General features: G+C 42.9%; 1 protein-coding gene across 1 annotated transcript in view; it reads right to left on the bottom strand.

Annotated features, from left to right (window-relative positions):
- The window catches only part of zgc:112416 (uncharacterized protein LOC550509 homolog), a 99521-nt gene that overhangs the window by 45397 nt on the left and 41831 nt on the right, over positions 1-12293 (bottom strand). The window contains exons 5-6 of the mRNA XM_052011903.1: positions 11302-11362; positions 952-1025 (exon numbers count right to left, since the gene is read on the bottom strand). Coding sequence (XP_051867863.1) covers positions 952-1025; positions 11302-11362 — 135 coding nt within the window. The remainder of the gene's footprint in view (positions 1-951; positions 1026-11301; positions 11363-12293) is intronic.

Raw genomic sequence — 12293 nt, 5'->3', positions numbered from 1 at the left:
TAATCTATCAAACAAAACAGCGAACGCTCATTAGTTATGACATAAGTCTTCCCATTCTCCAAGATCATCTGATTATAATACATATATCAGGTTTATAAGAAGTCAAATTTCACAGTTAGCAACATGCCAATACTGCAGAATTCATTAACTTATATTCAGTTTCTACCCACTTGGTTCATTAACAACAAGAAACGTGGCACTTTGCAGGCATAATATTCATTAGGTCAGTTCAAAAAGTACTGGGACACCCCCATGCTGCCTCTGTCAATTCACTTCTGTACTGATGGAGAAAGAACTGAAACACTAAACTCAAACTTTTAAAAATATTCCAGGAATGTGGGGTAGCTGCATGACTGGAACCAAAAATGATCATCAAAATACTGCTGAAGCTGGAAATCTGAAATACAGGTCATCCCCAGGTTACAGCAGGGCTCCGACCCTGAGAGCTGTTCATAACCCAAACAGTCCACAAGTCGGAAATGTGGCTGCAAACCAAGTTTCCACACAGCAGAAGGTGCTGCAGAGGTGGGTTGTGCCACAGCAATCGATAGTGTGGAGAAGCATTTTAAATCTCATTCTGCCTTTCTTAATAATAAAGCCCAAACCTATCTCGGGCAAATAATGCTATTCTTTTAAAGATTTTACTACAGATGAGGCTTTAAATGCTATTTAAGCAGGGTCTCGAAATCCCATTAATAAATCAATATTAAATATATTATATTCAGTGTTTTAAGATCATACTGCCCAGTGTTGAGCATAATGATGATGGGGATGTAGAGCCTTGTCACAGGAACATACCTCCTTCCCAAGTTCCCAATATGCATTCCCATTCTGTGAATCCCTGCCTGGGTGTAATGTGCAATGTTAGAAGATCAGAGACTAAAATAATTTACTGGCTCTTCCCTACCATGGTCAACACCCTCCCTAAAGCATTCTCTGTATCAACCATACCCTCAGTTTTTGGAGCAAGCCTTTTTTTCGTTTCAGTGCGTTGTGCAGCGCATCTCCCTGTCCATCGAAACTCCCTGTAGAGAAGATCAAAGAAACCTGTTAAGCTTTCAAACAAGCCGAATGTTTGACAGTTAGCACAGCTCTCACAGAACATCTTATTTACAGAATGCATTAGAGGGCAGAGAAATAACAAATGAACACCAAGCAGTAAGAAGAAACAGACAAGCTTAACTTTGTTTCTCTTTCCACAGATGCTGCCTGAATCAAAGTCAAAGTCATTTATTGTCATATGCACAAGTACATGTATGCACAGGTGCAATGAAAAACTGACTTGCAGCAGCATCACAGGCACATAGCATCAGATAAGCAGCATTTACAAGAAAAATGTAAATTAAACATAAATTAAGCATAAATTATACACTATTTTTACGAGAAAGATTTACAATTAGAAGAACACAATTTGGACAAAAAAATAGTCAACTTTAGTGTAAAATGATCAAAGTTGGTCATAGTGCTGATAAATTGTAGCGATTAGGATTACATCGGCTGGTGCAAGAAAACATCTGCTGAGTGTTTCCAGCATTTTCTGTTTTTCCTTCAGATCCCCAGCACCTGCAGTTTTTTTAAAATTATTCTCAGAACAGACAGGTGGATTTAGGGGAACAGCTGCAGATGATCCTTTTGGGACTTCTGATGGAAGGGAGGAATTGAGGGAATCCAATGGCCAAGAACAACATTGCTGAATGAGTAGTCACCCTTAGTAGTAGTTCAGCATCTCAGAAGTAAAACATAGGAATTTCCTAAGGTAGCCTGTTAGCTGTGGAAACTTTGGAACATCAGTGATTGGAGCAGGTGGGTATTAGGGCAAGGTCATTACTGGAGCAGTCGCATGGATATTAAAACTAATATCTCTGTTATGTCTACTTTTGATCAATTTGGTAAGGAGCCTTGAGAACTTTGTATGCAGAAAAAGTTTTGTGGAAATGCAAGTTGATATTTCACTCTCAAATAAAATCACAGAGAAGTTTTCTTCAAAGACGTTTTCCCAATCAAGTATGAACAAGCTCTTTCAATGAGCAGTCTCGTCAGTATCACTCCTCTCCCCATATTCTGGTAACATTACCTCCTTACAGTACTTATTCAATTCCATAGAACAATACAGCACAATACAGGCCCTTTGGCCCACCATGTTGTTCCGCCCTTCAAACCACACCTAAGACTATCTAACCCCTTCCTCCCACATATCCCTCTACCTTAAATTCTTCCATATGCTTATCTAACAATCTCTTGAACTTAACCAATGTATCAGCCTCCACCACCACCCCAGGCAGCGCATTCCATGCACCAACCACTCTCTGGGTGAAAAACCTCCCTCTGACATCTCCTTTGAACTTCCCACCCATTACCTTAAAGCCATGCCCTCTTGTATTGAGCATTGGTGCTCTGGGAAAGAGGCACTGGCTGTCCACTCTATCTATTCCTCTTAATATTTTGTATACCTCTATCATGTCTCCTCTCATTCTCCAATGAGTAAAGCCCTAGCTCCTTTAGTCTCTCCTCATAATCCATACTCTCTAATCCAGGCAGCATCCCGGTAAATCTCCTCTGCACCCTCTCCAACGCCTCCACATCCTTCCTATAATGAGGCAACCAGAACTGGACACAGTACTCTAAGTGTGGTCTAACCAGAGTTTTGTAGAGCTGCATTATTACTTCGCGGCTCTTAAACTCGATCCCGCGACTTATGAAAGCTAACATCCCGAAAGCTTTCTTAACTACCCTATCCACCTGTGTGGGAACTTTCAGTGATCTGTGGATATGAACCCCCAGATCCCTCTGCTCCTCTACATTGCCCAGAATCCTGCCATTTACCTTGTACTCCGCCTTGGAGTTTATCCATCCAAAGTGTACCACCTCACACTTCTCCGGATTGAACTCCATCTGCCACTTGTCAGCCCAGCTTGGCATCCTATCAATATCCCTCTGTAAGCTTCAACAGCCCTCCACACTATCCACAACACCACTGATCTTTGTGTCATCTGCAAACTTGCCAACCCACCCTTCCACCCCCTCATCTAAGTTATTAATAACTATCACAAAAAGCAGAGGTCCCAGAACCGATCCCTGTGGGACACCACTAGTCACTGCCCTCCAATCCGAATGCCCTCCCTCCACCACAACCCTCTGCTTTCTACAGGCAAGCCATTTCTGAATCCACTCAGCCAAGCCTCCCTGGATCCCTTGCCCTCTGACCTTCTGAAGAAGCCTACCATGCAGAACCTTGTCAAACGCCTTACTAAAATCCATGTAGACCACATCTACTGCACTACCCTCATCAATCTTCCTGGTCACCTCCTCAAAGAACCCTATCAGGCTAGTGAGGCCAGATCTTCCCTTCACAAATCCATGCTGGCTGTCCCTAATCAGTCCATGATTCTCTAAGTGCTCATAGGTCCTATCTCTTAGAATCCTTTCTAACAGCTTACCCACCACAGATGTAAGGCTCACTGGTCTGTAATTCCCTGGACTATCACTACTACCTTTTTTGAATAAGGAGACAACATTTGCCACCCCCCAATCCTCTGGTACCAACCCCGTGGACAACGAGGACTCAAAGATCCTAACCAATGGTTCAGCAATCTCCTCCCTCGCCTCCTGAAGCAGCCTGGGGAATATTCCATCAGGCCCCGGGGACTTATCTGTCCTAATATTTTCTGACAGCTCCAACACATCCTCTCTCTTGATATATACATACTCTAGAACATTACCCTTACCAACACTGTCCTCAGCTTCATCAAGACCTCTGTCCTTGGTGAATACTGAAGGGAAGTATTCATTGAGAACCTCACCCACTTCCAGAGCTTCCAGGCACATCTTCCCACCTTTGTCTTTAATCGGACCTACCTTTACTCTAGCCATCCTTCTGCTCTTCATCTACAAGTGAAAAGCCTTGGGATTCTCCTTAACCCTACTCTTTAAAGCCTTTTCATGTCCCCTTCTCGCTCTCCTCAGCCACTTCTTAAGTTCCTTCCTTGCTACTCTATATTCCTCATGAGCCCTATCTGATCCTTGCTGCTTACACCTTATGTATGCTGCCTTCTCCTTCCTAACTAGTTGTTCCACCTCTCTTGTCACCCATGGTTCCTTCACCCTGCCATTCCTTCTCTGCCTCACCAGGACAAATTTATCCCTAACATCCTGCAAGAGATCCCTGAACAATGACCACATCTTCACAGTACATTTCCCTTCAAAAATGTCATCCCAATTTACACTCTCAAGTTCTAGCCTTATAGCCTCCTAATTTGCCTTTCCCCAACTAAATATCTTCCCGTCCTCTTTGCTCCTGTCCCTGTCCATGACAATGCTAAAGGTTATGGAGCAGTGGTCACTGTCCCCCAAATGCTCACCCACTGAGAGATCTGTCACCTGATCCGGTTCATTACCTAAAAATAGATCTAATATGGCATTCCCTCTAGTCGGCCTGTCAACATACTGTGACAGGAATCCGTCCTGGACACACTTAACAAACTGCGCCCCGTCTAAACCTTTGGCACTAAGCAGGTGCCAATCAATGTTTGGAAAGTTGAAGTCTCCCATTATAATAACCCTGTTATTTTTGCATCTTTCCAAAATCTGCCTCCCAATCTGTTCCTCAGTATCCCTACTGCTACTGGGGGGCCTATAGAATACTCCCAGGAGGGTAACTGCTCCTTTCTTGTTCCTAACTTCCACCCGTATTGACGCTAGAGAGGATCCTTCTACATTATCCACCCTTTCTGCAGCTGTAATAGTGTCCCTGACCAGTATCGCCACCCCTCCTCCTCTTCTCCCCTCCTCCTCTTCTCATCTCCTCCCTATCTCTTTTAAAACACTGAAAACCAGGAATATTCAATATCCATTCCTGCCTTGATGTCAGCCATGTCTCTGTAATAGTCACAATATCGTAGTCCCATGTACTTATCCAAGCTCTCAGTTCATCTCCCTTATTCCTGATGCTTCTTGCATTTAAGTAAATGCACTTTAGCCCATCCACCTTACTACGTTTATAGCCTGTACTCTGCTTCTCCTTCCTCAAAGCCTCTCTACCTGTTAGATCTGACTTTTCCCCATCCCCTTCTTCCTCTGACCTACTCCTCCGGTTCTCCGGTTTCTGTTGAACCTATATCCATCACTCTATCAGATAATGCTTTCCAAATCTCAGTCATTCATGGTCCAAATAAGTCGTTTTTTCTCACTTTGTCTTTTGTTCTTTCACTGATCACCTTGATCGATACTCTCAGGAAGTGGAAACTGTTATCCATTTTCTTTTCACTCTATCTACACACTTAGTGATTTTAAACATCTCTACCCTATCTGCCTCCTTTGTAAAAACTCTGCTCACCAACTTGCATGCTGGCTCATGGAGCTAGTTTCATCTAATGATAAGGGAAAGTAAGAAGAAGCAATTATAGAGAGGTGTAAGGGGAATAAAGTTACAATATTAAAAAGGATTAGAAAGAGTGGAATCCAGGTAAGAATTTTGTGTCAGTATGAAGGATAAACAGTGTAGAATTAGAACGGTACAGTGGCTCAAGCTGATAGAGCCACTGCCTCATATCTCTAGCAACACGGGTTCAGTCCTGATTTCCAGTCTGTCTGTCTGGAGTTTGCACGTTTCCCCGGAGTGCTGCAGTGTCTCCCACATCCCAAAGACTTGCAGGTTGGTAGGTTAATTGGCCGCTGTAAACTGCCCCCAGTGTGTAGGTGACTGGTAGAATCTAGGAGAAGTTGATGGGAATGTGGGGAGAATAAAATGTGATGAATGTAGGATTAATGTAAATGAGTGGTTAATGGACTCGGGAGGCTGAAGGGCCTGTTTCCATCCTGTATGTCTCCAAATCTAAAGAGTGACCATGAAATATCACCAGCAGGTAAGATTAAGGAAAATCCCAAGTCATTTTTCAAGATATTAAGAACAAAAGGGTAACCAGTGAAAGAGTGGGGCCCACTGGGGACCAAAGGGGCCATGTATATGGAGCCAGAGGATGTGGGCGAGGTCTTAAATGAATACTTTTCATTTGTATTCACTAAGGAGAACACAGAACATAGAACAGTACAGCACAGAACAGGCCCTTCGGCCCACAATGTTGTGCTGACATATCTATTCCATCTGTTACGGATTAGGTTACTATTTGGTGAATGTCTCTTTAAGACATAGTACAGTAGTGTGTGTGTGTGTGTGTGTGTGTGTGTGTGTGTGTGTGTGTGTGTGTGTGTGTGTGCGCGCGCGCGTGTGTGTGGGGCGTTATTACGACAACAACAGGAGGTAACGACGTGTTGACATTTTGGGTCAGTGAGAAGGAGAGCGAGGAGAAAGAGAGACTGCTGGTCTCTGTATCGATGGATGAAAAACAATAACTGAGTCTGTCACTACAATCCACCTATGGATTTTTGGGATAATCCAGTGGAGTCCACTTTGTCGTTAACCTGTAGTGGGGAACAGGTATTTCTGTGGACGGCCACATCTCGAATGCCTTTCGGGGTGGCAGATACTTCGGAACAAAGCAGTGGAGATCATCAGTAACTGAGGTGTCGTATGGGTTCCATCGTGGAACATTTGGATTTTGTAACTTCTCTCTATCCTCTCTACATTTTCTCTTCAGTCAACGGTGGTTTTGCAAAAGCCTTTTCTCACGTTTCACCTTATGGCTTGCTGAACTGAACTTTGAGAACTATTCCTGGACTTGGAGTTTGGGAATTTGCCACACACATGCTTCGGGTTTAGTTTTAGGGGTTAATGTTTAATATCTAACATTTTTACTTCTAACATTCTAACATTTTTACTTTTATTTTTCTGATTATTACAAGCAGTTATTAATAAAATAGTTTCTAACACTTATACATGACTCGGTGTGTTTCTTTTGTTGCTGGTACGTAACACCTCCTACCTACAGAATGCCAATATCCCTCTATTTTCCTCTCATTCATGTGCTCATCCAAGCCCCTCTTAAAAGTGCCCAATGAACTTGCCTCCACCATCCTATCGGACAACACATTCCAGGCATCCACCACTCTCTCAGTAAAAAACATACCCCTCAATGTCGTTGAAGATTTCAGTCGGGTCAATGAAATTTGAGAGCATTTTAAGATTAAAAAGGAGGAATTAGAAAAGGAGGAAGAAGCCTTAGCAGGCTTAATGGTGGATAAATCCCCAGGGTCTGATGAAATGTATCTCAGGCTGTTGTGTGAGGTGAGGGAGGAGATTGCTGGGGCCCTGGCAGAGATATTTAAGTCATCACTGGCTACAGATTATGCCTGACTAATTTAACTGAGTTTTTGAAGAGGTAACCAAACTTATCATTGAAAGCAGTGCAGGTTTTGTCATTTACTTGGACTTCAATAAATCCTTTGACAAGATCCTACCAAGAAGGCAGAGACCTTAGGAACGTTGACATGCAGAGGGACCTTGGGGTGCAAGTCCATCACTCACTGCAAGTGGCAACACAAGTGGACAGGGTAGTGAAGAAGGTATTTGGTATACTTGCTTTCATAGGCCAAGGAATTGAGTATAAGAGTTGGGACGTCGTGTGGCAGCAGTACAAAACATCAGTTAGACTGCACTCAGAGTATTGTACAGTTCTGGTCACCACACTATAGGAAGGATGTGACAGCAATAGAGACAGTGCAAGAGAAATTCACCAGGATCCTACCTGAAATGGAGGGCTGTAGTTATAAGGAGAGATTGGATAGGCTTGGTTTTTCCTCACTGGAACGTAGGGAGCTGAGGGGTGACCTTATGGAGGTTTGTAAAAATGTGAGGGATATAGATGGGATGAATAATCAGAGTTTTCTTCCCAGGGCAGGGGAGTTGAGAACTAGACGGCACAGGTTTTAAGGTGGGAGTGAGGAAGTTTAAAGGAGATCTGAGGGGTAAGTTTTTCACACAGAGAGTGGTGGTTATCTGGAACGAGCTGCTAGAGGAGGTGGTAGAGGCAGATACAATTACAATGTTTAAAAGGCATTTAGACAAGTGTTTGGATGGGAAAGGCGTACGGGGATAGAGTTCAAGTGCATGCAAATGGGATTAATGTAGATGGGCATCACAGTCGGTATGGATAAGGTGGGCCGAAACGGCCCCTTTCTCTGCTGCACAATTCTATCATTCCATGATAAGTATTAATTTAAGACCTCACCCACGTCCTCTGGCTCCACACACAGATTGCCCTTTTGATCCTTAATGGGCCCCATTCTTTCTCTGATTACCTCTTGGTTAAAGCCAATGGGATCCATGTCAAGTTGGCAAATTGGATCCAAAATTGGCTGATTACAGGAGACAGAGAGTGAAGGTGAAGGATTGCATTTCTGATTGGTAGCCTGTGACTAACAGTATACCACAGAAATCGATACTGAGACCCTTGCTGCTTGTTATAGATATTAACAATTTAGATGTGAAAGTAGGAGGTATGATTAATAAGTTTGCAGATGACATAAAAATCAGTCGTTATTGATAGTGAGGAGAGTGGACTTAGTCTGATCAGCTTGCAAATTGGGCAGAGTTATGGCAGATGGAATTTAATCCTGATAAGTATAAGGCAATTCATTTTGGGGAGTCTAATAAGTGTAGGACATACAAAATGAACAGTAGTTCCTTAGGGAGTATTGAGGAAGAGGGACCTTGGTGTAAAAGTCCAAAGGTCCCTGAAGGTGGCAGCACAGGTACATAGGCTGGTGAAGAAGTCATTTACCTTGTTAGCTGAGGCATAGAACATAAGAGCGGGGAGGTCTTGATATAACATTATAAAACTTTGGTTAGGCCACAGCTGGAATATTGTGTGAAGTCTGGTTGCAAAACTAAGGGAAAGGCACAATTGCACTGGAGAGGGCGCAGAAGAGATTCACCAGGATACTGCCTGGGATGGAGTGTTTCGGTTATAAGGAGAGACTGGATAAGTTGGGTTTGTTTTCCCTGGAGCAGAGAAGGCTGAGAGGGGACCTGACAGAGATATCTAAAATTATAAGACACATAGACAGGAAAGATAGTAAGAAACATTTTTCCATGGCAGAAGTGTTTAGGAGCAGTGGACATAGGTTTAAGGTTAGGAGTAAGAGGTTTCGAGGGGATCTAAGGAAGAATTTTTTCACCCAGAGAGTTATTGAAATCTGGAACACAAGGAGGCAGGTACTCTCACAATGTTTAAGAAGTATCTTGAACAACCAGGACATAAAAGGCTACCAACCAAGAGCTCTAGCATCAGATTAGTGTGGATAGGTAGGTAGGTATAGACATGGTGAGCCAAAGGGCCTATTTCTATGCTGAATGACCCTAATGATAACATGACTAGATGATGTCAGGGTGGTTTTGTGAAGTGAAAATTACGTTTGCCAAATATAATCGAGTATTTTGACACTGTAACCAGCAGAGGGAGAACCAGTGAATGTGGCATATCTGGATTTTCAAAAGGTATTTCGTGGGGTAACACAAAAAATTGTTACATAAAATAAGTTCCCATATGGCTGGAGTAACATACTAGCACAGAAAAAGAAATGGTTAAAGGGCAGAAAGCTTAAGTGAGGGAATCAAGAAGGTTTTATCTTTGGATTGGGGAGATGCCATAATGGAACAGTTTTGTGCACTCAGCTATTTACAATCACCACAAATGGCTTTGACAAAAGGACAATCCATGTATCTGAGTTTGGTGATGGTATGACTCTGATAGGAAAGCAAGCTATGAGCGCACAACAAGTCAGCAAAGAACAAAGAACATAGAACAGTACAGCACAGGAACAGGCCCTTCAGCCCATGATGTTGTGCTGTACTAATTAAGCTAATGACACCTAGTCCCTTCTGCCTGCACACGCCCCGTATCCCTCCATTCTCTGCCGATCTAAGAGTCTCTTAAACACCTCTATCGTATCTGCCTCCACCACCACCCCTGGCAGTGCATTCCAGGCACCCACTACTCTCTGTGTAAAAAAAAACTTGCCCCGCACATCTCCTTTGAACTTACCCCCTCTCACCTTAATGCATGCCCTCCAGTATTAGATATTTCCACCCTGGGAAAAAAATACCAGCTGTCTACTCTATCTGCCTTTCATAATTTTATAAACTTTCCTCAGCCTTCATTGCTCCAGAGAAAACAACCCAAGTTTGTCCAACCTCTTCTTATAGCTCATACCCTCTAATCCAGTCAGCATCCTGGTAAACCTCTTCTGCACCCTTTCCAAAGCCTCCACATCCTTCCTGTAATGGGGCAACCAGAAATAAATGCAATACTCCAGATGTGGCCTAACCAGAGTTGTATAAAGCTGCAACATAACTTCCTGACTCTTGAACTCAATGCTGTGACTATGGGTTAAATATATGGTAGATAGATTACAATATGGAAAAATGGGAGGTTATTCACTTTGTGCGCAGAGTAGAATAACAGAATACTTTAGAATACTTTTAAATGATACTATGTACAGAGGAATCTGGGTGTGCTAGTTTGAGGTCCTGAAAGTGCAGCAAACTATTAAGAAGATGCATTTGTTGGCCTTTATTTCAAGTTGGTTTGAGTTCAAAAGTGAGGTGGCTTTGCTAAGGTTGGACAGGGTGCTAGTAAGACCAGTACTGTGTACTGTTTTGGTTTCTATAACTGCAGAAGGATGTAATGGAGACACAGGGACTGCAGATGCTGGAAACTGGAGAAACAAACAAACCACTGGAGGAACTCAGCAGGTCAGGCAGCATATGTGGAAGGAAATGACAGTCAACATTTCAGGACGAGACCCTTCATCTGAATGTAATAGACTTGAAGGAAATAGAGCGCAGATTTACAGGGTTCTCAGATGAGGGGCTTGTTTTATGAAGAGTGATTGAGCAATATTGAAAGATAGGAATTTAGAGGAGTGGGAGGTGATCCCATTAAAACATATAATATTCTGAGAGTGACAGAGTAGATGGTAAGAGACATTTTATTGCTATCTTTTTGATGGAGACGCCAGCACAATGGGGCATAGTTACAGAATGAGGGCTTGGCCATTTCTAACTGAAGTGCAGAGAGATTTCTTTGTATGACTCTTTGGATTTCACTACCTCAGGAAGCTGTTTTTGCTCTGTTGTTAAGGATGTTCAAGGCTGACACTGACAGAATTTGGGGCATGAAGGGGATCAAGCGGCATGGCAGTTGTGTAGGGAAGTGGACTTAAAGCAAGGACCAGTCATGATTTTAGTGAATGGTGGAATAGGAACAAAACCACGATGCCCTTCTCCCATTCCCATTTGTTCTGATAACCAGTGTGCTACTGCACAGTCCTTGAGTCCAAACTCTGAACACTTAAACCTCCTCCATCAGCCCCAGTCCCAGCTTATTTATCACAAGCAGGCCTTACGTGCAGTGGATGCTGCTGTGTCTGACTGGCCATCCAAGTTTTCCCGTTCATTCTCCAGTTTCTGAAATTACAAACAAAGCAGAGTTAATGTGTGCACTGAAAGGAAAACATTTCCCAATTGCTAATGGTTTGGGATACAGCTTTCTATTTGAATATGCTGGAAATTGTGTGGAAGGAGACATGACATGACGTGCATATACACATTTAAATAGGCACAAATAGTCAAGGCATTGAAGGACAAGGACCAAGTGTGGGCAAATGGGATTAGTGTAGATGAGCAAGGAGGTCGGCATGGACATGGTGGGCCAAAGGGTCCATTTTTGTGCTGCACAACTCTATGACTCTAGAAGAGAGCTTTTAATCCACACCCATCTCATGACCTGGGAAAACGTGATGCGACAGGATAGAAGGATCATTTTTCTAATCATAAATTTAGGTGCCTCACCCAGATTTGTGATAAAGAAAATATAGGCCCTACACCCAATTAATGAGAGAAAGAATTTGCATTCATTTCAGAGATCTCGATCTATTTCTTCCTAAACATCGATTCCAGTTTAAGGAATTTCCTCCAGTCCTCTCCAGTTTCATCACTGAAAGCTTAGGGGGCAGCCTAAGGGAATTCTCCTGAGGATTGTCTCAGGGTAAACTGAAACCAATGGGATGTGCAAATGTTAACCAATCACAGTATAAGAAGTCCCACTGCACGGTACTTGCTTTTTTCATCAGCACATGAGTGGAAAATAGAGTTGAAGCATTTGCATCACAGGATCATGTTAAATCAGCAGATGATATTTCACCAAAAGTTCTGACAATCTGGCACGCACCTTAAGTATACAAAATCATGATGAATATAGATAGAGTAGACAGAAAGAATGTTTAAGACCAGAAGGCATGAGAGGTTGGAGGTTTAAAGGGGAACTAATTTTTTTCACACAGAGAATGGCTGGAATCTGCAACTGCACAAACCAGAGGAGAGTTGCAGCAACTGGCGT

This window comes from Pristis pectinata, chromosome 1 (assembly GCF_009764475.1).
Source record: "Pristis pectinata isolate sPriPec2 chromosome 1, sPriPec2.1.pri, whole genome shotgun sequence".
In the NCBI taxonomy this organism is placed as follows: Eukaryota; Metazoa; Chordata; class Chondrichthyes; order Rhinopristiformes; family Pristidae; genus Pristis; species Pristis pectinata.
The sequence above is the reverse complement of the archived record's forward strand: the minus strand, read 5'-3'. Positions and strand labels throughout refer to the sequence as shown.